This window comes from Streptopelia decaocto (genome assembly GCF_964273445.1).
Source record: "Streptopelia decaocto genome assembly, chromosome: 22".
Taxonomy (NCBI): domain Eukaryota; kingdom Metazoa; phylum Chordata; class Aves; order Columbiformes; family Columbidae; genus Streptopelia; species Streptopelia decaocto.
In genome coordinates, this window is record NC_138677.1 from 4,408,350 (window position 1) to 4,435,047 (window position 26,698).

Sequence of the window (26,698 nt, forward strand, 5' to 3'; positions counted from 1 at the left end):
GAATGTTTGACACCATTTTATTAATCTTCAACTGCAGTGGAAAAATATAACCTTTTACAAGTGCCGTCTTGTGTAAGCTCAAGTCAGTATATATATATTTTATATAAATTTCTTTTTTTTTTTCCTTTTTTTTTTCGTGTTTTGTTTTTGTTGTTGGTTTTGAAGTGCAGCAAGAGACCAATAACCACATTGAATCCGATCAAATAAAGAGCACAAAAAGGCCGAGCAGTTTCCAAATGGCGTTTTATCCGATTCGGTTTGAACATTGAATTTATCTCCTCATTTTGCGATCCAAAATATTACCTGAAGTCTCGTTTTTCAACTCTTTGGCACAATTTTCGTGGGCGTTCGGGCTGCTACAGTACAAGTCAGGAGAGACCTTTCCCTTTGCGTTCTCATGCCAATTCGGAGCACTTTACATTTGTCCTTTTATTTAAGCCTGAAATCCTGTTTGACAATTTACTTCTATTCCCTCTAACGCAAGAGTTTGCTATTTTTTTGTCGTTTTTTTGTGTTTTTTCCCCCATTTCTACATTCACAGTTGAACAATATTAAGGAAGGAAAGGCGCTTCGATGAAACGAGATCATGAAAAGCGTCACTCGGAACGGGAGCTCTGAACATTCGTCAGTGTTTCCCTAAAATAAAAAGCCCTAAAGAGCGACTTTCCTTTTATTCTTTTATTATTTTTTTTTGTCTTTTTTTTTTTTTTGGTTTTGTCTTTTTTTTTGTCTTTTTTTTTTTTTTTTTACTCCTTTTTTTACATCTCTTACGCTGCATCAGTAGACTGAACTCCGGTTAGTTTATGAAATGCAACAGCTAACCCTTTTTTATTTTCGCTTGCTTGCTTATTTTATCGGGAAAAGATAAACTGCAATGACTCGAAGTTGAGAATGTGGACACCGCCTCATTCACACACACTCACTCCTAGACCCAAAACCCTTCACCCCGCTCCTCCCCGGGCACATCCTGCGGCTCAGGGGGTGCCTGGAGACCCGACGCTCCGGCATCTCCCCCTCCGGCAACCAACCAAAGCCAAACCTCAGACCAAAAGCACCACGGTTGAACCCAGTTTTCTCTCCCAAAGGGGCCGTTGGGCGCCGGAGCGGCCGGTCCTGGCGCGGCGGGAGAAGAGACCCGGTCGTTCCCTCTCCGCGACGGTGGGTTTATCTTACGCAAACCAGTGCTCGGCTCTCGCTGGCGGCGCTGCGGCGGGATTCTCGATGTGGTGTGTTTGTCAAGCCTCACTCACTCATCCTCTCATTCCCAAGCATTCAGCATCCGTGCACACTCCTCGCTTCCGGGTTGTGTATATTTTTTTGTGTTATTTTTTTGTTTTGTTTTAAAAGATTGGAGATTTTTTTCCAGTGGGGGTCGCGGGTGTCCCGATGGTAACACATCTGCAAGCAGAAAGGGGCCGTCAACACAATAAAACACAAAACAGGAGATAAAACCAGCAGCAAGCACAAAAAGACAACTAAAAGATAAATAATAGGGATCCTAAGGAACTTCTTAATGTGGGGCGACAAAGCTATAACACTTTTATTCTCCTAAATTCTGATATAACATCACACCCCTCGCCACAATCTGCTTGTCCTCAAATGCATTTAGTGGAATCAGACTCCGAGGTTCCCAAGTTGGACAGGACCCATAAAAGAACCGAGTCCAAGTGTCTGCAGGACAACCTAAAACTAAACCAGGACTAACCAGCATCGCCCAGGCGCTCCCTGAACTCTGAGCGGGACTGAGGAGGCAACAGGTTTTAATTAATGGCGTTTGGGGAGCGCGGGATCGTCCCCGAGCAGCACTGGGGACGCATTTCAGGAGCCATCGAGCCTGCAGGTCTCACAAACCCAAGTTCACCATGTTCCGTGGTGTTTTTCTGATATATGAGACCGCAGATGGGGCTTATTTACAGCAAAAATAACTGAGAAACAGCCTTCTACAGAACAAGGCTTTTGGTGAAGCATCTTGGTTTAGCCAATGCCATAATTACACAACAAGGTGGGTGCCGGGGTGCCGGCCCTTACCAAGCTTGATTCTTCAGTTTCCTCAGCTCTTTAGTGGCCCAGGTAGCGAGGGTTTTCGTTTTGTTCGTCTTGGATCTCCTTCCTTCAGTTAGCAGTTCATGTATCATGGGTCTAGCTTCTACTAATTTGAGGACGTCTTTCCCAAAGGCTGTACACAAATCCCTGCGGAGCAACGAGAGGCTGAGCGCCGCAAACAGATGTGCCGCCAGCAAAATATCTGACTCACAGCTAACGGCCTTTTTGAAAATGCTGCATACGGTCACTAATTGCAGCAGGAGGAGAGACGAGGAGTTTCCTGAAATTGTGATGGAGCCCATTCAAACTCCTGCCCAAACACTGATCTCCCTGATGTCCCCAGCAGCTCTCCCTAAACGTGACCGAAAATATTAGAACGCCCTGACCCGAGTTCTTCCATACCTGGGGAATTGAGGGTGGGATGCTTTGGTTTTTTAAGCCTTGAAAAAGAATACGACATCTGGAGTTTCTGTAACATGCGCTTTCAGTTCTACCTCCTGGTTTTCACCCTGTCACTTAAAGGGCTTCACCTGCACAAAGCACTTCACACCTTGGCTTAAAACCCAACGCGAGACTCTAAAACGCCAGAACTGACGTTAAACGCTTCAGACACTCATAAAACCGCGGCTTCGGATGTTAAAGCTGTTGTACGACGGTTTCTATTGACTGAACTCACCCTATCAGTCCGGCGGCACACGCCACCACCACGTCGGTGTGATCCTCGTCTCCAGCAATGTGGTCGATGTAAGACAGGATAAATTCTACTCTGGGCTGCACCAGCATCACGTCCGCTGAAAGGAAACGGCTTGGTCAGCGCGGGGTGAAACGCAGTTCAAGCTCAACAGTCTGCCCTTCAAAAGAGATTTGTCGGCTGCCCCCAAGCTGCCAAAATCTGACCCCAAAGAGAAATCTGAGACAGGGAGGGGCAAAACTGTCAGAGGAGCCACAGCCAAGGTGCCAAAGCCATTCCCTGCTCACGGCAGCACAACATCGGCTCCCACGCAGGAGGGAGGAACGAGGATGTGCCCGTGGACGTGGAAACAGCTACAAGGATGTGCCCATGGATGTGGAAACGGCTCGTCCGGGCAGAGTTCTGCCCATCTCCCTTTGTCGTTTCAGGCCCAGAGGCGGTGCAGCGGGACGAAATACTCACGATGGACGTTTTCCTGGTCTCCCTTCAGCCCCTGGATGATGCCGGTGTACGCTTCCAGGCAGCCCTCCCGCAGCTCGTTCAGGTAATCCACCATGTCGTAGTCGGACTGGAAAAGGCGACGGGAAAGCACATTTCAGCCACGTGGCCTTTCCTCGTTTAGGATTTTAAGGAGGGGACGCGATGTAGCAGCAGCGGTTTACCTTGTCAACCTGCGCCTGGGACGCCTGCTGCAGGGTGTTCAGCACAACATCGAGGTACTTCTTAAACTCTCCTCCGATGGCCAGGGCGATATCGCCAAACACAGAGAGAATCTGAGGCTTCACGGACCTGTGGACATTTTCATTCTGGAAGAGATTTGGGCACCATTACATTCAGCTGCTAAGGAGGGAGGAGCTAATAAATCAGGACATTTGCTTGCAATGTATATCCTCACCCCCAATAAATTTGGATTCCATTCAAATAGTAAGCAAGATAGTTGTCAAACACGCGATCTTCAGAGCATGCCTGACACTTCTGCTTCTCCCACCTCCCACTTTCCTCTCGGCGTGCAAGCCAACTGTTACTAACCGGCTAATGAGGAGGTAAACACTCACCCCCAGGTTCTCCAGGAGCAGCTGCATCACCTCGTCGCAAAAAGGCAAGATGTTGGATTGCAGGGCTCTGCACAAGTCGCCAACCAGCCCCACCGCGGCCAGACAGACCTGCAAACAGAACAGCGCGACACCCACCGCTGAGTCAGGCTCTGCGCTCCGTCCTCCGCTGATTAAAACACCGAGCAGCGCTGAGTCTGGGGCCATTAAACAGAGAATAACGACCCTCACACAGCTGATGAGCCCCTGCTTCGTTAGCCATCTCTATCACAAAGAGCCAAGCGTGCTTTTCCAGGGGGAGGACAAGAAACCCAGGGGCAGCAAAGGGACGGGGACTTGGTTTGAATAAACGCTGCCAAATTCAGTGGCCGATGGTCTGAACACCCACCCCACCCAGGACTTGACCCTTTAATGAGAATTCACAGCCAGAAGCAAACTCTGTCTTCATCAAGGCAAACTAATGCGCAGCCACTGTGAAAACACAGGTGTCACATCAATCAAGCCCTTCTGCTGAATTCAACAGTTTGAATTTGTGCGTGCAGCCAATAATTAGAGACAAGTCTACGGGGCTCCAGGTTCGGTTTTGTCACCAGAAGCTGTGTGGGTTTGGTTTGGTTTAGTTTTGACACACGCACACACTCAGCATCTGAGAACTGAGACTGAACACGGGGCCGCGTGGCCTGAGCTCTACCTGGTACTCGGCGTAGTTCTTCAGTCCAATGCCGAGGAACGGCTTGAAGGCATCCATGTACTTCAGGAACTCGCCTCCTAAGACTGGGCATGGAAAATATTCTAGTTAGAAAAAAAATCCCAAACTGCAACGTATTTGCTGGAGTTCATCAAAACAGAAATGCCCAAACGCGGGACCCGTGTGTTCCACGGAAGCGCAACACATCGAGTTAGAGTCATCTGGGCAGGAACAACCCCAGGTTCCAGTATAATTTGGGGAATGACCTATTAGAGAGCAGCGTAGGGGAAGGGGACCTGGGGGTCCTGGGGACAGCAGGGTGACCATGAGCCAGCACTGGGCCCTTGTGGCCAGGAAGCCAATGGGACCTGGGGTGGGTTAGAAGGGGGTGGTCAGTAGGTCAGAGAGGTTCTCCTGCCCCTCTGCTCTGCCCTGGGGAGACCACACCTGGAATCTTGTGTCCAGTTGTGGCCCCTCAGTTCCAGCAGGACAGGGAACTGCTGCAGAGAGTCCAGCGCAGCCACCAAGATGCTGAAGGGAGTGGAGCATCTCCCGTGTGAGGAAAGGCTGAGGGAGCTGGGGCTCTGGAGCTGGACAAGAGGAGACTGAGGGGGGACTCATTCCTGGGGATCAATCTGGAAAGGGGGAGTGTCAGGAGGATGGAGCCAGGCTCTTCTGGGTGACAACCAGTGACAGGACAAGGGGCAATGGGTGCAAACTGGAACACAAGAGGTTCCACTTGAATAGGAGAAGAAACTTCTTCCCGGTGAGGGTGGCAGAGCCTGGCCCAGGCTGCCCAGGGGGTTGTGGAGTCTCCTTCTCTGCAGACATTCCAACCCGCCTGGACACCTTCCTGTGTAACCTCAGCTGGGTGTTCCTGCTCCATGGGGGGATTGCACTGGATGAGCTTTCCAGGGCCCTTCCAACCCCTGACATTCTGGGATTGTGTCTGTGGTTCTCACACAAAAATGGAACATCGGTTAAAATGTCCATCTGGACCAAACTGAGATTCAAAAACACTCAATTATTTGAACACAGACAACCCCTCCAGCACTCAGACAGGATGTTGAGACCTTCCCAACTGGGCAAACCCTTCCAAGGGAGCTGTAAAACATAGTTTTCACCTTCTAAACCTGAACCATGAAGCTCAAAAACTGATTACCAGAACCAAGGCCCATCCTGACATGCTCCAACACCCGTCTTTGCCATTGTGATTTCTTTCAAACCAGAACAACGACCATAAAGCCACCGCTGACAAAACTCCACAAAACCACCACAGGTCGCGAGTATGAATCATGAAGAAACCATTAAATCTGCGCCGTGGCGGCACAAAGGGACCAGGTTCCCTCTGCGTGGGGCACGGTACAAAGTACCAGTGGGGTGTTTTTTCCCTGCTAGAATTTGCATTGTAGCTACGTTATTAAAGGAAAACAAACCACTCATTCAGGAAACACAATCTAGCGTAATCAGCCAGTCTCAGAGCTTCGCAGATGATGTGGTGAGATGCATGATGAGAAGTGTGCCTCAAGAAAACCCAGGAAAAAGCAGGTTTTTCGCCATATAGTCAAAAAGAGAAGGAAGCAAAGGACAAGCCTGCTGTGCAGCACAGGACCGACCTTCCACCAGGGTGCTGACGGCCATCAGGGCGTCCTCCTGCACGCCCCCCGATCCCGCCGTGCTCTGGAACATCCTCAGCAGCGACGCCATCACCACGTCCGAGATCTGCAGAGCGTCCTGGTGCTGCACCTTCCGCAAGACGTTCTGGTGGGGACGGACAGAGACATGGGGATTATTTCCACGGCCGCGAGGTCGAATCGCGCCCTCGCGTGTCCCGCGGCCGCGTGGCGCTGCTGAAAACGCGGCTGCTGGGTGAACTGGGCTGCTGCAGAAATGTGCTTTGTCAGGGCAAGCGTGATGTTTTAGCTGCATTCAATTTTGCAGCTACAGAATGAGCTGATTTCACCTTTCCTGCTGCATAGGCTGTTCTCCAGGCTTTCCATTTGTGAGCTGGCATTAAACGTGACCAGCTCAAACTCGGGCCTGTGAAAAAGCCCTTTTCCATCACCGCCATCTCTTACTGCCAAGTGTGGGCTGCACGGAAGCTTTGCTTCTAAACGCAGAATTAAACTTCAGAAATATGACATAACAATGTCCTTACTGCAATCAAACCTCTCCTACAAAGACGAACAGGAATAAATTAACTTACAACCGATACAAAGTAGGTTTACAGGAACGTGTTTAGCACTGGGGGGTTTGAAATAGTGATTTTTGGAGTGAGCAGCATAGGGGAAAGGGACCTGGGGGTCCTGGGGACAGCAGGGTGACCATGAGCCAGCAAAGGGATTAATCTGAGCAGAGACACTCTGCTCTGCTTTTGGTTCAGATTACACAATATTCTGTTACACCTCCAGAAGAAAATGCTCCTTTCTTCTCCGAGCCGCACGGAGCTGCGTTGATGCTGAATCTACATCTATTACAGAGATTTAAAGCAGCGCCTCGAAGCTGTTAATAAGCTCGGTTAATGAGTTAATACAGCACAGTAAGACCCTTCCCGCGGTGCGAACGGGAAAGCTACAATATCAAAAATCAGGAGGGTCTGATCAATCTCCTGAGTGATTTTTGGGGAGAAAAGCGGCTGTTTTCAGCAGACTTGGTAGGAGTAAGCAAGGACTGAAACACGCTGGCACTCCGAGCCACACGGGCTGTTCATTACCAGATGTTTAATTTCAAGGACACTCAGCGCATTTTAATTAGTGCCATTTTAAATAAGAACACCAACCACAAGAGGCAGATGAACGAATTAAAGCCGTTATGGAGGTTTTTTTGTCGGTGCCAATCGAAGCGATTGTTCAGCCAACACCAGAGCTCATCTGAAAGCACACACCACCTCTAACACGCCGCAAATGGTGTTTTTTCATTCATATTGCCCTAAATTTTAGAAGCCGTATTCTACTGGTGCCTTCTGAACCCTGTGTCACCTCCCACGCATCAGCTGGGCCACCAGATCCAGTTTCCTCATGCAGATCTCATCGCCAGCCCTAAAACCGCCTCTTCCCCACGACCACGAACCCGGGCGACGGGAACTCACCTGTAGAGTAGCGCAAAGAAGAGACTGGAGATCGTTGAACTGGATTCTGTCGGACGTGCTCTGGATATGAGACTGAAAAAGAAGAAACCCCGTGTGAAAAGCCTGAGTCGCGGTCCATGCAAACCCAGCCGTTCTGACTACGAGCTCCGGTGCTTCAATTTATATAGCTGTTTCCTCAAATCTAAGGCAAGACATTCTGTTTAGAACCTTAATGCATCTACCTAGCTATAAAAATAAAAAACCATTGTACCACAATATATGCAGTCAGCAACAAAACTCATTTTTCAGATGAAGACAAAGCACAACAATATCTCAGCTGCTTGGTTTGCTTAAACCTGCCTATACCATGGGTTTAAACTGGGCTTTCCTACCTCCATCTGCAGCACTTGCTGGAGCCGCTCCATGATGACCAGGGTCGTCTTCTGCACGGCCGGGTAACAGTCCTTGGCACTGTTCTTCACGATCTCCATCAGAGACTCATACGCAGAACTCCTCAAGTTATTCTGGTGTCCGTCAGGCCTGTAACAGAAGGAATATATTTGCAGTTCCCAGTGCTCAGGCTTGCTTAGAAACAGACTATTCTTTATTAGTAAACCGGTAACGGCTCAGTTTAGTGTTGTGACAAGCAGAAGCACTTGCATCCCGTTTCCCAAGGCTTGAAATTTGTGAAGCCGCTTTTGGAATATATTTTTTCCTTTCGCTATTAATAATGAGTTCTAATAGTTTCGGTCGCTGGCAGCAAGTACAGGAAATGCCGTGCGCATGGGCAGGTGAGCAGCACACGTTGCTGCCTCCGACACCAGCAAGGGCATTAAATCTGAACTGAAGAGCCGAGATCTGCGCTGAGATGACTGACGGGCTTCAGAGCCCTGAGCCAGACCCTGCACTTGTGGTTGGGTGTAAATGAGATGGGAAGAGTTTAGACTTTGAGCCGTTGAGACAGGGACACCACTGAAGGAGTCGTCCTGCAGCAAAAGGCTTCAACCGGCGACTGAGCTGATCCAAGGATTGAACTCTGAGCTGTCAAGATCCACGCGACCTTCAAGGCAAAGAACAAGCTCCAGCATCACCCTGATTTTCGCATCTGCAGAACCGAGAAAATATTTTGCCTCGTCTATTTATATTTCAGCTTAGCTGGGCAAAGGGCAGTATCCAGCCTAACTGGGTCCTCGTCTCCTCCGGGAGCACCTGGATGTAACGCGACGGCAACAACCGCGGCGTAAAACAATCAGGGTAAAATGAACCGTTCGATACGCAGATTTCTAATTATGCCTCGCTGCAATCCTGATTATTCGGTGGCCTTGAAGAGCCTCACGACTACCATACGAAGATGTGCACGGTCCTAAACTGTGCTCAGAGACCTCAAAGTAAAGAGGGAAGGGAGATTCGTGGAGGAAACACCAGACTTACTAAAAGCAGATACGGACAAAATACTGAGAAATTATTCTGCATGAAAAACTTTCTTCCTGTGGATTAGCATTCTGTATTGCACGGGACACCAAAAAAGCCCGGTTCTGATAAAACACCATTCAGATCTAAGCTGCAAGAGGACCAACAGCCTAAAGTAATAATCAAAAGTGTTTTGGCAGAGCTGAAGCCAGCTGGTTAAGGGTTTAGCGTTACCTGTCTGCAGTCTCCAGCAGTTTCTGAACTATGAGCTCAAATGATGAGGACAAGCAGTAGGTCGCTGGTTCTTCCTGATCATCAGCTACATCTGCAGCTTCATAGGCGGCTTCAGCAAGACTAGAGAAGGCCTGAAACACAGAACAACCATCGCTGTTACGAGTTCACCCTCACAAGTCCAGAAACATCTATTCCAACGGTTTTCATGCTCACAGAACAAGCCCAAAAAGCTCCAAACGTGTGCCGGGTTAACTTTGGTTCAACAGTGGTGAAAACTTCCAAGATTTAAAATACAAATGCCTGCACGGCGTTGGTGTTAACCGGTAGCTGTCAAAAATCAAACTGAATAACAGCAAATGGCTTGAACCTTGTGGGGGTGATCAGCTTCTCCCCACTACCCAGCACCACCCCAGGTTGGACACGGCTGCTCCAATTCCCAACCGCGAGCGATTGTAAACACTGAGATCCGGGTGGGATAGAGGAGTTGAAAGCCTCCTGATTCTCACTTCAGTCTGCAAACACAGCATAGTCATCATCTGCAGCAGACAAAAGCCACAGCTACATGGACTTTTGCCAGGATCAAGCTTCTGTGCTCAACTAGAAGCCTTCAAACCTCTGGAATACTAAGAGAATAAATTCTGTCATTTCTAAGACTTGTTTTGACATGCAAATACTCGTCTCCAGCTCAATTCCTACTGAGCAGCTCTCTTAAAAGGCAGTAAGGGACACATCCTCTTTACAGCGACAATCGGATGTGCAGCAGACACAGGCGAAGTTACAAACCAACCCAAGGGACTGCGGCTCTGTGAGCGAACAAAGCAGCCTCGCGCTTCTCCGTTTGGTCCTGGAACCACCGCAGAAACAGGTTTAGGGGTTGGGAAACAAGGTATCTTGTGTGTCCCTTAAGACTGAGGTGACAAACCCAGCTGTCCCCAAGAGAAAAGTGCAATGCCGGTGCGTCTTTTCTAAGCAGCTCCCACACCTGGCATCAAGGACAGTCCACATAGCGTTTTCAAACCAAAGGCAGCTTCTACCTCTGTGAATATCAGCATTTTTCTCCTTAAAATCCATTTCTTCCTTTTTTCTTTCCTACCAGAGCCACAGAACAGACCTGAAGTAACTGCAGAGTTAACAAGTTGTGCGTGCGGGATGACCAAGCCATGAATCACCTCTGAAACCCCTTCAGGCGTGCGAGTATACATACGTGTGTGCGTATATATTTGTAAATACGCGTGTCTATGTGCATATATGTAACACGAGCCGCGTACCCAGCAGACGTTGGAGGCCACGCGGGGCTCGGCGCTCAGCCCCTCCATCAGACACTGCAGCAGCGGCGCCAGGTAGATGTCGTTGATGGCGGCTTCGGGGAGCATCTCGCAGATCCTGCCCACGGTCCAGGCCGTCGTGTCTCGAACCACCACGCTGGGGTCCTTCATTAGCTCTATTAAAGTCGGCATCGCCTAGGAGACAATCACAGGCAGGAGAAAGGCGTGATCCTACGCTGTGTATGGAAATACTATGAGTTTGCCAGCGTTTCTGGTATTAGTGGATTCCCTAAAGGTAAGACCGGAGAGGGGAGGACAGTCTAGACCCAGTTAGGCCATTGTCCTCGTATTTTAAGATTCATAAAGTTATTTCCCAGGTGAACGAGTTCAAAATTCCTGGCTCCAGATGCGTCCTGCACATCCCCATGATTCAGACCTACTGCCTGCCCTGCGCCTACCCAATTTCTCTAAAATACTATAAAAAAGTGGCATCCTTCTGCTTTTCCTCAGATTAAGGACAACGCGCAAAGCAGGAATCCTCCTCCAAATAAATCAAGAAGTTTCTGTCCTACAAGACTCCAAGAAAACCCACCAAATCCTACCTGTATGACTAGTGGTTTGAGCTGGTTTGGCTCTGGTCCTTCCAAAATGCACCCAAAAGCCATCACAGCCGCATCTCGGTATCGCCAATCTGGGTTTTTAATGTGTTCTTTAATAAAGGGCAGCACGTGAGGAACAATGTCGTCTTCGCAGCAGGTGGCCAGGAGCATGAGGCAAACTCCCGCCGCTTTGCAGGGGTTCCAGTCGTCATCGTCGTCGTTTTCATCCTACGAGAAGAGCATCCCCGGTCAGTCTGGGGGGGAACATCCCGTCCCACTCGCGCATCCTGCTGGGTTTACTGCAGGTAACATCATCGCCTTATTACCAGGTGTTCTCTTTAGAAATTAATTCAGGTCTGGAAGCACCGGCTGCATCTCTGGCAGAGAAGCAACCTGAGTTATTGGCATCTTCTGTACCTTCTCATCTTTACTGACACCCCATACGTCTCCCAAGCTGCTCCTTTCTCATCCAGGCTGACTTTACCCTTTGATCCATCCCATTGCCTCGCGGAGTAGCCCGCTGTACCAGTTAAAGAGCTCTTTCCCCCCTCAGTCACTTCCAAATTCCTTTGAAGCTGTGTACCTGCCATCCTCTGATCTTTATCTTTCCTGTTCTAACAAACACTCTGGAACCTCCTGCAATTTAACTCTCCACATCTAAGCGGACGGCAATACAAAACTAATAGGGAAGCAATTCCCTGGATTCGCTAAGAGCACCAAGCACTTTCCCAGCTCGTTGCAATAAGCCAAATGAACTCCATCCTGTACGGCTTAATTAACAGCTTTATTTTATAATTAGACCTGCTGTAGCAAGTGATTCTATTAATTCTGATTAGACTGTGAAGCACAGTCCAAACAAGTCCCTGTGAAGTGCTTAATAGGTACTAAATAAACATGGACTTCACAGTTCAAGAAGTAAAGCTCAAGAATTCCAGCAACTGGATCGCCAGTGACGCAGAGATTGGTTTCAACTTCACGAACATTTCGTTAGGAACACAGATAACCACCCAACCCATAAATACAAGCATGTGCTAAGAGAATTCAGCATCAGAAAGACACCGTGTGCAGTCTCACAGTCTCAGCCTTAAAAATCGATGCATCATCCCATCAGAGTGGTGCATGGTGTCTCATCACAGACCGAGGACTGCGACCGGTGTGCCCAACACAAAAACCATCCCGAGCCACCCACAGCACGTCAAGAAATCACTTGTGCAAGGGAGCATAGACCGCCGGCCCGGGATTTGAAAGTGGGCATAATAACCTTTATTTTTGCCATGGAACTCACCTGTTTCGTTAACGTCTGTGTTAGAATCGGGACCAAATACTGTAGCGCTCCCTTTGCGTAGAATTTGCTAGTGTGCTCTGGAGGCCGCCCTTGCTCTGCTGCCTGGAAGAAAAGGTTACAAGTGATCCTCAGTGGTTCTACGGGTACGAGGTCCGATTGACGAACTCCAAATCCTCATTTGTGCGCCTCCCTCCCCTTCCCAACACCAGCCTGGAGTTACCACAACACACAGGAACGTCAAGGACAACCAATCCCAGCTAAATATTCAATAAGCAATTTCAATTTGCCATTCCACACACATCTAGAGCCCTTCCTCATACAGATATAAATATTTTCAGTTTGCAGTTATGTATAATTAACAAGTGACCCCGAGCAGAAGTGGCAAAAGGTCTTCAGCATGTAAACGTGCTGCTGACTGCCCTTTTATCCTTGCTATCCTTGCTTTTTTGGGCACTCAACATAAATATATATTTAGCTGCTTTTAAGGATGGATATGATTCATCTAGAGCCCTTCAAAGTTTAAGCTATTATTGATGTCTGCAGCTAATTTATGCAAACAGCATCTGCATGCAGAACAATACCCCAAATTCATCTCCAGCCCCATCCACTGCAAGGGATGATTACTTTTATTTCATCCCATCATTTTACACTTAACTCATAAATAATATATTACATAGAACGTGATCAATGTTTTTGTGCACTGGGGTAGGGCTGAGTCCATAACAGACCCCAGGAATCCTCCGTGTCAGCGTCCATGAGGCCTCCAAGGCACCAACTAACTCAAGAATGATCCGTGTATCAACACAATCCAAGATGCCGCCTTAACGAAGCAACAACTCAAAGATTTTAACGATACTGAGAAATATACTGTGCCTAGGTGCTTAATGCACATTTAGGTTCCAGGAGTAGCTTTGGAAGGCTATAAAGAAATCAGGCAGTTGTCACGTCCCGTTTGCAGAAAACCAGTGTTCAAGCTACACTGAAACTAAAACAGAGCCTAAAAACACAACCCGGGAGGGCTTCCAGACACCATTTCAACGTTTCCAAACAGACCATCGCGGGCAGTCACCGCTTTTCAGCATCATTCGGGTCTCACCTCCGAGGCCTCGATGGCCAAGTCCATCTCCTCATCGCAGACGTTGGACCAGAACTCGATCCCCTGCAGAGCCACCTCATCGATGTCGCTTTTCATCGCTTCAATTGTTATCTTCGGAAAGACAAAAGAAAAGAAGACATTTCAACAAGCTATTTCTCCTGAAATACGTGCCCAGACTTTCAGCTGACTGGTAGGTGGTTGGTACGAGATTTAAGAGTGTCTGAAATCGGATGCCACGCGAGCTGAACTTTTCCTTTTGGATTAGGACAAAGGAGTGCAGGAAGATCGGATTAACTACAGAAGAGAAACCCGAGTACTCACAGCAAAAAGCGCAGGGCCCATGTACGTCTCCATATACTGATAATAAAGGGACATTATCTTCACCAAATTCTGTAAGGCAGCCACTCGTACCTGTCGGGGTAGGAAATGGATCAAAGATGTGACTGTTCTGAGCGCGGTAGCCCACCGCAGATCAATCACCCCCTTTCTGCTGATTTAGTTCACTCCACACCTAATGAGATCTCTCACAAGAGACATAAACCCTCTGAGTAGTTTAATACTTCTAACTTTAAAACTCATTTTGTTTGAGTACTTAGATATGCACTGATCATTTAACAGATTGTTGCTTATTCCATGTCGCATTTCCCACCCGTTTGCCGCCTTCCCCAGAAAAAGCAAGCATTTCATTTCACTCACCCTTGTATCTGGACACTGCGTTGCTTCACAGACTACTTGCATAATAAAGTGCCTTTCAGACTAGAAAGGGAAAGAAAAGAACATTAGAACTGCCTCACAAAAGCATTCAAGTCTTTGCAAACCTTCCTATGGAGGATTTATTTTGAGTTTGGACTAATACAATCCCTCGTGCAGCACTTGTAAAGATCAAGGAGCAGTACGGGTTACTATTCACTGCAGTATTTGAAATAATTTCTTCCCCCAAACGGGAATCTCAAGCTCAAGTGCCTAACGGGCTGTCCAAAAGACAAAGATCCTGCTCTTTTCCTGAACCACTTCAGCAATTGCTTCAAGAAACCTCAAAGCTCAGGACATAAATTTCTTGAGGGGCAGCACCTGGATACTCGCATTTCATAGGGAGATTTATGGCCAGGCTATTTACAGTGGAGAACCCAACAGAAATACGGGCTGGACGGATCGTGCACCTCCCAGCCCAAATCCTGCCGGACTCTGCTTGATCCCCATCAACACCAGTTGACCGGGGAAAGTTTCCATTACAAGAGCTTCTACACTGAGGGTTCAATATTAACTCCTCCTTCCCAACACTCCCCCAGAGAGACCCGGAGGACAGACTCAAGCTGAGAAGGAAAAGAAAAATCAATAGGTGTGTTGGTTCTGAACAGGATCGCGTTTTGAGGCCCGTTTTGAAGACTCCCAGGCCTTCCTCCCCCAACAATTTTCCGAGGGAAAGTTAAATCTGGATGGCTGCCACAGCGCTTGAAAGAAAGTGCTGAGCCAAGCTCGTCCTCTTCCAGCAGCATTACAGAGCGGGGTTTGATTAGGAAGCAGAGCATCTAACGGGCTAAACTCTACGGTCACGTTCAAACTCATCCCAAAAAACCTCAACGGTGCTTCCTTTCCCACTGATGAACCTCTGAAGATTTCCACAGCATTTCCGCATCACAGCGAGAACGCGCCGGATTGACAGAGATGAATCCAAGTCTCAGCCGCGACATAATTATGCATCAAAACTCAGCGTGGTGCATGATGTCTCATCACAGACCGTGGATCCAGCCCTTTGCGGTTCAGGTTGGGACCCATCCTGCTCACCTCTTTGTCGAAGTTTGCTTTGGTGAACTCCAGCGAGTTGAGGAGCGCGTTGGTGGCCGCCAGCTTCACGTTGTTGCTGGGCTCCTCCTTCCTCATCCCCTGGATGATGGCCGTCAGGATCTCGTTGGATTTGTCCTGAAGCTGCTCTGGATCCTAAAAGAAGCGTCGATAAAGTTATCTGCCAGCTGAACAGCTGTCTCTTTATTTTAAATACCCACTCAGTTCAATCCCAAAATCCACAAAGAGAAGTTTTAAGACATTAAGGCCAAGAAGCCCCTTTGTACACCAGAAGAACAAAAGTACATTCATACACCATGGTGTCTTTACAGCTCCTGGGACAGGAAAGACTGAGCTGAGCACAAATACCGCATATTCAATCCATAAATGCCAAATAAACTCCACTGTTTCAAACAAGCTTCAGACTACTTGACTTGATTCAATCAGCACGTTAAGAACCTGATTTCCAGTTGGTTTATACACCGGTCAACGCCAGCAGCTGCAGTGGAGGTTCTTATTGGTCAAGTTGCTAATTGTTTTTAGACACAGAGCAAAATTACATTGCCCAAGCAGCAGTGAGCACTGTTGAGCACTCCAGGCTTAAAGAATATAACTAAGAACATAAAGATTAACTTTTCTTTGTGGTGAGTTTGAAGGCTGCAATATCCCCAAATAACTGTATTTACAGCAGAATTTATCCAGCAGTAGATTCCCAAACTACATCACAAACTGTGTCACAATGGGATTGAGACTACAAAACTCTTAAGAGGGATCTTGGTTACAAAATACCCGACCAGAAAGCCGGGGCGTCCAAAAATCCCGAGGCCAAGGACTTTCACTGACCCTCCACCAAGCAATCGAACCCAAGACTTCTCCTTCTGCCTCCCTACTCAGATGACACACGGGGTTTTTGCAAGCGACTCACAGATATTTGCTGCAACCAATACTGCAAACCACGCTGCTAAAACCACGAGACCTTTTGTAGAAGGTGCCTCAGAGCTGAATATTCTCGTGTCAAAAATTCCTAAATTAAGGATATGGAGAGTCCTCACGCGAGATGAAGGTATTTGTCAGGTTTCTCCGACATGGAATCAAATGCTTATAGCTCACGTGTAACATCGCACACAACCGGGCGTTCAGCTGCAGTTTTATCACAGCACCTATCACCGTTATATGATCACAGCGACCTATAGACTTAAATCTGCACCTTAGGAACAACGACCTGGATTTATGCTGCCAAAGCAGGTCGGCCCTTCCAGACACCCTCCTCGTGTTTCCTGCCGGTCCACAGACATTCCCCGGACAGGAGGTGAAAGACAACAGCGAGGAAGGAAAAGGTGCTGGGGAGAGGCTGGGCCAGCGCTTGGATAAACACGTCAAACAGACCCGTTTGAAATGTACTCACAATGTCCTGGCAGATGTAGCCGATGGCCTCCAGCGTGGACTCCTTCATGTGCTCGGTGCTGTGCTGGTTTGTGACATTGGCGACCAGCTGGGGGATGAGCTCGGGCCACTGGTTCATGGGGATCTCGGCGCAGGCGATTCCGGCCACGCACTGGGACGCCGAGCTGGGCCGGTACGTCTCTGTGCCCAGCGTCTGCAGAACCTGCCCGAGACAACCACCCCGCACCGTTCAACATCGGCCACTCCACAAACGGCCACCAATTCGCCACCCAAGCCTTCGCTCGATGTTACTCCAAACACCTCCCACAATAAAGCAGTTTGCTCCTTCTGTTTTCTTCTTTTCTGCTTTTCTTTGTATTTCTAAACGAGGCCACGGACAAATGATTGAAATGAAGGAGGCCGCGCTGCCCCCGTCCAGGAAGCGAGACCCAGCTGCGCGGTGACACGGTTGTGCCACGTCCTTTGGATCCCGCACACAGCGCGACGTGCACCGACCCACCCAACACCTCCCCGCTCGGGCTATAAAGCAAAACTGGGAACGCTAAATTTGCGGTTAAAGTAAATCCACTCCCCCAATACCAGGCTCTTTATGCCAAGATAGGGATGGAATCATTTTAACTGCAATCAATCAGAAAAAATTAGTTTTTTGTATATGTCAATACCATTGTTTTAAAAAAAATAACAGAGGGGGTGGCATTTGTTTCAGCATTTCCGATTAAAAGCCTCCATTTTCCATACATCCACTTAAATACTGTACTGTCAATCACATGTGGATACCCAAGTGCGTCTTATTCCCAATGGCCAAAAACCATTAAGCCACCAGTTCTGCCATGGCGAGTCCTGAACTTCACCCATCACAGAGCACAAGAGCCCTCAGGTGAATTTCCCACCGTGTGAAAATTTAACGATATGATTTCCTATTTGGAACTTGGAAATTTTGGACCATATTGTACCCTTGAAATTTGCCAATGGTGCAAACGCACGTGTTCAGACACGGAGGATGATTCCAGGGTGTTGATGTGGATTGTGAAACAGTCCAGGACGATGTTTGAGCATCAGAAAAGGGCAACACCAACCCTGTTACAGTCACCAGTGGGGAAATCACATCCAACCACACCAGACTGTGCAGAGGCTGCTTGTAAAAGCATTTACAGGCATGAATTTAAAACCAGTAGCCTCATAGTTGTTTTTTGCCCTAATAATTCTAAGATAAAACACGCCACAAGCAGCAAAGCACCCAAGCAAGCGCAGATGATGCTTCTGGTCTCGTGACAAGGAGCGGCCGCGCAATGGAAGATGCAGCAGGTGGAAAAGGATGGACAAGACGTTCACCCTGTGAGAAAACAGGCGTGGAGGCCCCAAAGTCCCCCGACTTACGTAGTTCTTGACCTCCCTGCGCGCGTTGGCGTCGATGGCGAGCCATCGCTGCTGGTACTGCGCCTTGATGTCGGGGTCCTTGGACGTCAGCGAGTTCTTGATCTGCAGCCCCGCCGCCACTCGCGCCACTTGGCTGTTGCCGGGGTTGGCCAGGACACGCGACAGCTCCACCAGGAAGGTCGGCTGGGGACAGAGGAGCCGTCAGCACCCCGAAAACATCGGGAACAAAACCCCATTCCCCACAAAACCCGAGGGGGACTCACTGCAGCTCCATCTCCAGCAGCAAATCGCCACCGCGGCGGCTCTATCCCCAGATTACGGGCGTTAAGCTCCTAATTAGAACCGCTGGAAAGCGCCGTAAGTAGCATTGACTTTGCGGGATTTTTTTCCAGCTTACTCCAGAGACCGTTACCTTCCGTGCTCCTGCCCGCTTTAAGTGCTCCTTTAAATAAACCGCCCAGATACGTATTTTCGGGATGGGCGAAGAGCAAAACTCTCTGCTGGTCGTTCCCTTGCTCCAAGGCGAACACCCCGACTATAACCTAACGCAGGAATTGTCAAAATGTGAAATCAGATGCTCCTCTGGCGCGTTGTAAGCTTATCAATTCGCTTCTCTGCCATCAAAGGTGCGCGGACACACGCGAAGATTCATCCCCCAAAAAAAGCACGGACGCGGGGATAAAAATACCCGACATTTGTGCCGCTTGCTTTAGGTGAGAAATTAAATCCTTTCCTGATCTCAGGCTTTGCGTTTCCGAGGCTTCCGCCTCATAGGAGACGCAGCTGAAGTTTGGGCAGCGAGGTTTCTCCTTTCGTTGCCTCCGTGGAGCGTTTTGCCTCCTAGAAAACCTTTCTAGGACCAGGGGAAACGGCTGCAGCGCGTTCAGAACCGTCCCCCGCCCAGCGCAAACCTGGTTTGGCCAAAAACGTTGCGCATTCAGATACGCAGAACCCATCGCTGGAACCTCAGAGAACTTCAGGTACACGGAAAGATTTTTGGGCACCAAACCGATGAGCGTAAGCCAGATACTCCGAAATCTTAATGCAACAGACAAAACCCCTACAAATATACCGCAAACCCACTTCCCAACCGTCAAGGTTGCTCATGTTTTATCCACTGAGTGTATTAAAAGAGAGGAACCATTCAAAGAAAGTTCACAGGGCAAAATACAAGCGTCGCCGCCACCTTTGAGGAGATGACTGTACCAAATTCAAAGGTGAAGGAGCCTCCTTGGATTTCTCACTCATAATTTAGCAAAAAAACCCCACTTTTTGTCTTTACGTGGAGCTTTAAGAATAATTCTAGCTAAAAACAAGAAGCATTTCATTAAACCTTCCAGGCTTGAGGCGCAAAGCGACCTCGGCTCTTACATCTACAGAAGTGCCAGTGAAATATGTCAGAAAAGGTTCTAAATTAATGGTGGGAGGAGGAGGAGGGGATGAGGAAGGACGAGCCGCTGTGTGGCTGCATCTCCATCCACCGGAGACCACGCAGAACCTCCTGCATCTCACCCCCTTCCCATCCATCCCGAACCCCAAATCATTGCTCCCCCGCAAGGCCGAGCCTTAAACTGCTCCTAAAGCCCTTCCCAAGGCTGGACCGTTCTGCGTCCCCGTCCCACACGCAAACTTTTAGTCCCAGCTCAAGCTGTGGTGCCCTGACCCGGCTCTCTCAGCAGGTATCAATAAACCTTTAAAAACCAGCGGATCCCTCGGATCTTTTAAAAGCCTGAAACCCAGAACCGCAGCTCGAGCGCATCGCCCCGAAATACTTCACGTAACACAGCCCAGGAGGCTCCGATCGAACCAGGGGCGTCCTGAGACTGAACAAACAACAATTCAGAGAAAAACACGACATTTCGCACAAAGGCTCCGTTAGTCCTGATTCCGAGGGACGCTTCGCACACCCCGAATCGGAGCAACGTCAAAGACTCTGTGACTCTCCTGGTTTGCACCAGTGGATGCAACTGCTTAAGAAAGCGAAAGATGACGGTTTTTTGACAACTACACTGCAAAAATGCTGGGAGCAGACACTGGGAGAGCCCAAGGCCACCAACAACCCTCCCGGGGCCACCAACAACCCTCCCGGGGCCACCAACAACCCTCCCGGGGCCACCAACAACCCTCCCGGGGCCACCAACAGCCCTTGTGTGAGCCTGAAACCACCAACAGCCCTCCCAGGGCCACCAACAGCACTTGTGAGAGCCCAGGGCCACCAACAACCCTCCCGGGGCCACCAACAGCCCTTGTGCGAGCCCAGGGCCACCAACAGCCCTCCCGGGGCCACCAACAGCCCTCCCGGGGCCACCAACAGCCCTCCCGGGGCCACCAACAGCCCTTGTGAGAGCCCAGGGCCATCAACAGCTCTCCTGGGGCCACCAACAGCCCTCCCGGGGCCACCAACAGCCCTTCCCTGCGCAGACACGGAGCAGCAGCAGCTCCAAGCCTTGACTAAGCACCAACCGCACTCGCTCCCCCTAACGAGTCCCACTTCCCCGCCCTGCGCACGGATGAGATGTGGGGTTCGCGGGTTTTTTTTTCCTCCCTTTCTTGTTTTTGCCTTTTTATTTGAATTTTAAGGAGGCCACGGGGAGCAGCCCGGGCGCGGGTGAAGCCCCCGACCTCCCCTGACACCCCTTTCTCAGGCCGTGGCTGCTCGGGCGCTCCCGTCCCACCGCAGCGGAGGGTGCTGGGGCCGCTGGCGGTGCGGGGGGGCGGTGATGCCGGGATGCGCCGATGGCGGGGCCGGGATGGGCCGGCGGGTCGGGCGGCGCCCGGGGCAGCGATGGCCGCGGCCGCACATGGCCCGCAGCCGCTCCCGCAGCCGGTACCGCCCCCTCGCCCGGCGCCGCGCTCCCATTGGCCGCCGTGAGCAAAAGCCGCGCTGCTATTGGCTGGGAGCAGCGGCCGGGCGCGGGCAGGGTAGGCTGCGCTCCATGGCGGTTCGGCCTGACCGGGCGGGGCGGGGGGGGGGGGAGGGGAGCGCCCGCCGCCGTTCCCGGCCCGTTCCCCGCCGCCCCCGGGCCCGTTTCCCGCTCACCAGGTTCTCGATGGCCGCCTGCTCCAGGAACTTCTGCGCCGCCTCGAGCTCGGAGCGGTCTGCGGGGAGGAAACGCGGGGGGAACCGGCGTCAGGCAGCGGCTGCGCGGGGCCCAACCGCCCGGGCCGGTGTTACCGCCACCCGGTTCCCACTCCCCTCCGCCCCGCTCCGGTTCCCACCCCCCGGCCCAGCCGCCCCGCCGCCTCCCCCCCCGCCGCCCACGCCCTCCCGGGGCCGCCGCCTCGGCCGCCCCAGGGCTGCGCGGCCCCCGCCCCGCCCGGCCCCGCCGGGCCTACCCGCCGCTCCCGCTCCCTCCCTCAGGCCGCGCCGCCCGCGCCCTACCCGGTGAGACCGTCTTCTCCAGGATGGTGATGAGCTCCATGGCGGCGGCGTGGCGGCTCCGGCGCCGGCGGAGGGAGGGGGGGGGAAGCGGGGCGGGCCGGAGGAGGGGAGGGAGGGGAAGGGAGGAACGCCGGGGCCTGCCCCGCGGAGGCGGCCGAGGGTCGGTGCCCGCGCTGGGCCCGGCGGGGGCGGCGGCGGCTCCCGGTGCTGCGGGCGGCGGAGGGAGAAAAGGGCCGCGCGAGCGGGGCGGGCGCGCGCGCGCACACACACACACACTCACAAACCGAGCGGGGCGGGCGGCGGAGGGATACACCAGCCGCTAACCCGCCGCCCCGCGCCGCCGCGCTGATTGGCCGGCGGACTCCGGCTGCGCGCGTTCCTATTGGCGGCGGTGACCGGGGCGCGGCTATTGGCGGGTAGCGGAGAGGAAGAGAGGAGGTGGGGCTTCCGGGTAGAGAGCGCGGTGATTGGGCGGTGCCGCGAAGGGCGCCCCGGCGGCGGCGGCCACGTGGGGCACCGGGACCGGGCACCGGGACCGGGCACCGGGACCGGGCACCGGGACCGGGCACCGGGACCGGGCACCGGGACCTCCCGCAGGAGCCGGCACTGCTCGGTGCGGCGGGGCCGCTGCCGGTAACGGGCGGTGCGGAGCGGGCGGAGCCGCTGCAGCGACCCCCGGCCCGCACCCCAAATTCTGGCGGTTTTCAACTATTTTTAACTGTTTCCCATCGCGCTCCCCAATGAAACGGCCCCGGCAGCACCGGGACCCCGGCGCCCGGTTCCCGCGGGGCTGGGCTGGCCGGACCCAAACCCGCAGGAATTAAACAGCAAATAACAATTTGGAATTAAACAGGAACAGGAATTAAACAAATAAATAACTAAGCAAAAGGGCAGAACGAAGGTGCGGCTGAATCATTACGGGCAGGTAACGGCTGCGAGCTGCGGAGGGAGCAATTAGCAGCGCAATTAGTAACTCAGTCAGGCGGGAAGGAAAGGGACAATTACGGGTGACCCGGCGCGGGACACGGAAACCGCGCTCCCGGCCCTTGTGTTTGTTTAATTAATCACCGAATATATCGTGTTTTCTCCTTGTGTTCAGGTGGAACCCCCTGCGTTTGTGCCCGTTGCTGGTTGTCCTGTCACCTCGCCCGGCCCCGTCCCAGCTGCTCCAGCAAAGCAGATGGGAGTCGCTTGGGTTGAAATGGGGTGAAATTCGCTCAGCCGGCTGGACTCAATGATCCTGAGGGTCTGTTCCAACCAAAATGATTCTCTGCTTGTAATCCGCAGTGGGGAGGAGCCTGGCAGAGCTGCAGGTTAGGCCGGGGTTAACTAAACCCTGGGGTTAACTAAACCCTGGAGCTCGCGGGGCGCAGTTTCCCGACCGTAGGATGATGTTCCTCGGGTTGCTCCTCCCGCAGGAAAATCGGGCGGAGAAACAATTAAGGAATTTCATACAAATCTGGCCTCCATAGCAATGAAAGCCCGAAAAGCCGGTGTAGATGGGGATAAGCGGGACTGCAGACTCAGCTCCGCTCGGGCTGGGAACGTGAGCGAGCGAGCTGGTTTCCTCCTCATGGCCATAAATGGCATACGCAGAATTCACGTTGCTGCAACAGACGCAGGAACCGGGCGAGAAACGCTGGAAAGTCGCTGTTCTGTGGGACAACGTGAGAACCGGGTGGGTACTCGGGGTTATTTCGGCACGTGAAATGTCATCGGGTTCTCCTTCCCGGGCCCGCGGAGGCCGCTCGGTGCCTTTCTCAGAATCCAACACAATTTCCACACGGCAGGAGCTGTGATTTTGGCTCCATCCAGGGCTGAGCAGACACTCACCTGCTATGGGGGATGATTTCCAAGCGCTTTGGTGTCTTTGGGCTTAAAATAACTTCACTTTTCTTTCCCGTTTAGGTCCCTGTAAAAGAGAAATCAACGAGTGAACATCAACCCAGCGCAGCGCCGCGTCCTCTTTGGCTCCACGTTTTGGCACACATGTGTTTTCCCCACACGTTTCCACTTGAACGTGAATAATTTTAACCCTAAAGCACAAATTTAGCTCTTTTGTAATAAAAGGAAAACTCTGAAAGAGCCCAAGAGTAAAGACCCCCCGGCATTTGGGGCAGCAAACAATGTCTGTCCAGACGCTGCGTTCCGCTTACGCTACGTCAAATTTTAGCCTGAAATCTGGTGTTTTGGGGAGTAAACCAGATTTGCAAGCTCTTGCCCAGCTCATTCCGCATCCACCTGGCGTGTTTGTGCCTTCTCTGACAGATTCTATATTATTCTATCCCATGTGTAAGAGTCTTGCAAAACATCAAAGCAACGACTGTAGACAGGGACGTGTATTTTTGTTGTGGAGGGTTCACATGCGCGATTGTTATTAATTTCAATGGCCCGGGCTGTGTCAGCAGCAGCACCAGATCCATATCGGCTCCCAGTCCCCACCCACCACGGTTCCCCCCAAAACCAGCTGAAAAACCTCCATTTCCAGCTTATTTTGGTGTCGTGGGGCCAAACGCGGCGCAGGTGCCCAACCGTTCCATACCAGCACAGCATCAAACTGGCTTCCTATCAGCTCCCGGTCTGGATTTCAGCTGCTTTTGTTAGTTTTACTGAAAAGCAAACAAATGGATGTGTTGAGATTTCCTTAAAACTCAATTATCTAAAGCTGATGGGGTAGGAAATGACACATTTGAAACTGCAGATCCCCCTGGCCCTGATCTCATCCGATCAGATTTGACACAGAAACCGCCCAAAAGGGAAGAAAGAATGGGTTGAGTTTTCTTTAAACGGGTTTTAACTTGAGTAGATAGTGTTAAAAGCCAATTTCTGTCGGTCAGGACACCGCTCAATTCTGGGCAATATCCTCAATAATCTCCTCGCCCACTCAAACTTCTGCTGTTCTAGTCCTGAGCTCCAGCGGAACAAAAGATGATTCCACATTAAGCGGCCAAAGCCCAAAGGTACTTGCAGGAGGCTTTAAAACCGCGTTTCTGTGCGGGAGGGGAGCCCGGGCCCGGCTGCCACGACCATTCAGTTTGCTCAGCGACCACGAGCCTGTTGTTTTTGTCGCTCTCATGCCATTCGCATTGTTCGGAGGCACCGCGGCGCTCCCGCGCGTTTCCCCCGGCGCGGGGCGGAATCGCAGCCCCGCGCGGTATTTTGTCCGTGTGCAGGAGGCAGAAGAGACGGCGGCGCTGACGGCTGGAAATCCAGCGGGAACCATGGGACGAGAAGTCGCGTTTCGGTCACGTTTCGGTCGCGTTTCTGAGCGTACGACCCAAACCGGCCCGTTTTGGCGCGTCCCTGCCCTGGCCCATCGCAGCGGTGTTTGCACAATCAACTATTCCCTCTCACAACACTCCCCAGCTTCCCAGGCGTTTTGTTTAATACAAATTGCTTTGTTTAATAGAAATTTGCTTTTCCCCCCCTTTACCTTCCAGATTCTGTCCAGGTTAGTTCTTTAGCGCTCGACTACAACGTTGCTGCGGATTCCAGCTCCCCGAGCCCCAAACCCACCGCAGGACGTGGAGAAGCAGCTTTTCCGCTCCTGGGAGCTCCGGGTCCTTTGGCCGCAGCGCCGCTCGTTGGGGCTTCAAACAGAACACAAGATGGGGCCGTGAGTTTCACATTGACATTTTTATTAACGCCAACTGTTTTAATTGTGGTTTGTTTTGTTTTGTCGTCTTTTCTCTTTTAAACAATAGCACAAAAATGTTTCAGGGAAGCAGTCTGACAGTTAGTCTGATGACCTTCTGAAATACAGTTAAGCCACACCAAATACGAATTCCTGTTAAATTTAAAAAAAATAATAATAATATATATATGGAACTCCAACCTTGGTATTAAAGGGTGTTGTGTCTGGTTAGTAGACGCTGCTTTGTGGAGGAAATGATGGCACACAGCTTAGACTTCATCAGCACGCCAGTCATCACTAATTTAAGGCTTCTGAATCAAATTACCATCAACATCACAGAAAGGAACGAAAAGCTAGAGCTGCTACGGCCATGAGGAGATCGAACAAGCTGCATCTTTTAGACAAGTGACGGTGTCTTGAAGAGAAGAGACCTGCCCTGACAGCAGCGGGACAGTGATGATCTCCCCATCTGCATGCAGTTTGAGGGTGCAATTCAGTTAGGAAAAAGAAATAATAATAATAAATCGCATGAATCTTTCTCTTATTTAATGTGGCTATGGAAGATGTTTCCTTACAATTCCGTTATCTCTAAGAAGGACATCAGCGAGTGGAACCGAGGAGAAAAACCGAGGAGCAACAGAACATTTGTCTCTTTGCTGAGAGGTAACACAAGAGGGAGGGAACCTACTGTCCTTGGCTGGGGGTGCGGGAGCAGCTCCCCAAAGCCTCGCGCAGACTCTACGTTACACCAGCTACCTGCCTGTCCAGGGACCTGTTCCCAACGCTCGGGGCATCGACCCGTTCCTGCCCCAGACCCTCCACTAAATTCCGCTGACCTAGAACCCACTGGGCTCCTTTTGTTTTTGGAGGGGAGGGTGTAAAAAACCAGAACATCTGTCAATAAGAGTGTCAGGAGGGGGGTGTTAAATATTGTAACCACTGACAAGGCTTGAGGAAGTTTCACAGTTTTGTTATGTTCTATTTTATTACTATCATATTTACAGATTTTTTTTTTTCTCTCTCTCTCGCTTTTCTTTCTTTTTGTTTTGTTTTTTTTTGCTGAATTGCTGATAATTTCAATAGGATTTTAGATCTGGAGTGTGAGCAGGAACCAGTTAACTACATTCATTGTCCAATCCCCATTGGTTTGAGAAAAAGACTCCAAATTCTTGGCATGTGAATCGGCTGTCGGGTCGCTCCTCCCTCTCTCCCCATGAGGCGGCAGCAGGACCGGGGGCTCACACGGCGGCCGGGGGGGCCTTGCGCTGCAGGAAATATTGGTGGATGTTGTCGGCGTCTCGTTTCAGCCAGGCCGCGTTCAGCAGGATGTTCTCGCAGCACTGCTGGACAGTGCGTTCGGCTGACGGGGCCGGGTGGCTCTCGAAAAAGGCCTGTGGAAAAAGCACACGACCAGCCCTAAGTTTTTAAGTGGTCAAATTCCCCAGGTTATACAGAAATCCGGTGAATTCTATCCTTTGTCTGACTATGGTTTGTGCGGTTTGCTCCCACCGACACCGCAGGCTCTGAAAAACGTGCAGGGTGCTGGGAGATGCGTAATCCCAAGCACGGAGCAGGAACGGCAAAACGCCCCCGTTTCTCTGCTGGAGAATCATAGAATCATAATCACAGAATCCCAGAATGTCAGGGGTTGGAAGGGCCCTGGAAAGCTCATCCAGTGCAATCCCCCCA

General features: G+C 51.0%; 2 protein-coding genes and 1 long non-coding RNA gene across 6 annotated transcripts in view; 1 reads left to right on the forward strand and 2 right to left on the reverse strand.

Moving 5' to 3' along the window:
* Positions 1 to 21,681, reverse strand: KPNB1 (karyopherin subunit beta 1; the record flags this gene model as incomplete). Of its 2 annotated transcripts, XM_082070827.1 has the most annotated exons (22): positions 21,376 to 21,680; positions 21,034 to 21,092; positions 17,994 to 18,176; positions 16,618 to 16,818; positions 15,216 to 15,368; positions 14,127 to 14,186; positions 13,752 to 13,841; positions 13,431 to 13,541; positions 12,335 to 12,436; positions 11,053 to 11,277; positions 10,454 to 10,645; positions 9,186 to 9,316; positions 7,934 to 8,081; positions 7,563 to 7,634; positions 6,091 to 6,235; positions 4,478 to 4,560; positions 3,790 to 3,897; positions 3,397 to 3,540; positions 3,197 to 3,302; positions 2,720 to 2,834; positions 2,029 to 2,190; positions 1 to 1,398 (listed from the first exon to the last, which is right to left on the reverse strand). In XM_082070827.1, coding segments are annotated over exons 1-22 (2,631 nt in total). In that variant the 5' UTR covers positions 21,416 to 21,680. The 2 variants fall into 2 exon arrangements, with proteins under 2 accessions (XP_081926953.1, XP_081926952.1); XM_082070826.1 differs by lacking the exon at positions 1 to 1,398 and having other exon boundaries at positions 2,025 to 2,190; positions 21,376 to 21,681.
* On the forward strand, positions 21,279 to 25,285 carry LOC309448945. 3 transcript variants are annotated; one of them, XR_014185885.1, is made up of 3 exons: positions 21,279 to 21,378; positions 22,475 to 23,053; positions 23,284 to 25,285. It is a non-coding gene; the product is annotated as an uncharacterized lncRNA (long non-coding RNA). The 3 variants fall into 3 exon arrangements; XR_014185886.1 differs by lacking the exon at positions 21,279 to 21,378 and adding an exon at positions 22,234 to 22,300; XR_014185887.1 differs by lacking the exon at positions 21,279 to 21,378 and having other exon boundaries at positions 22,326 to 23,053.
* Positions 24,997 to 26,698, reverse strand: part of NPEPPS (aminopeptidase puromycin sensitive) — a 28,394-nt gene continuing 26,692 nt past the window's right edge. The window contains exon 23 of the mRNA XM_082070828.1: positions 24,997 to 26,400. Coding sequence (XP_081926954.1) covers positions 26,248 to 26,400 — 153 coding nt within the window. The 3' untranslated portion in view covers positions 24,997 to 26,247. The remainder of the gene's footprint in view (positions 26,401 to 26,698) is intronic.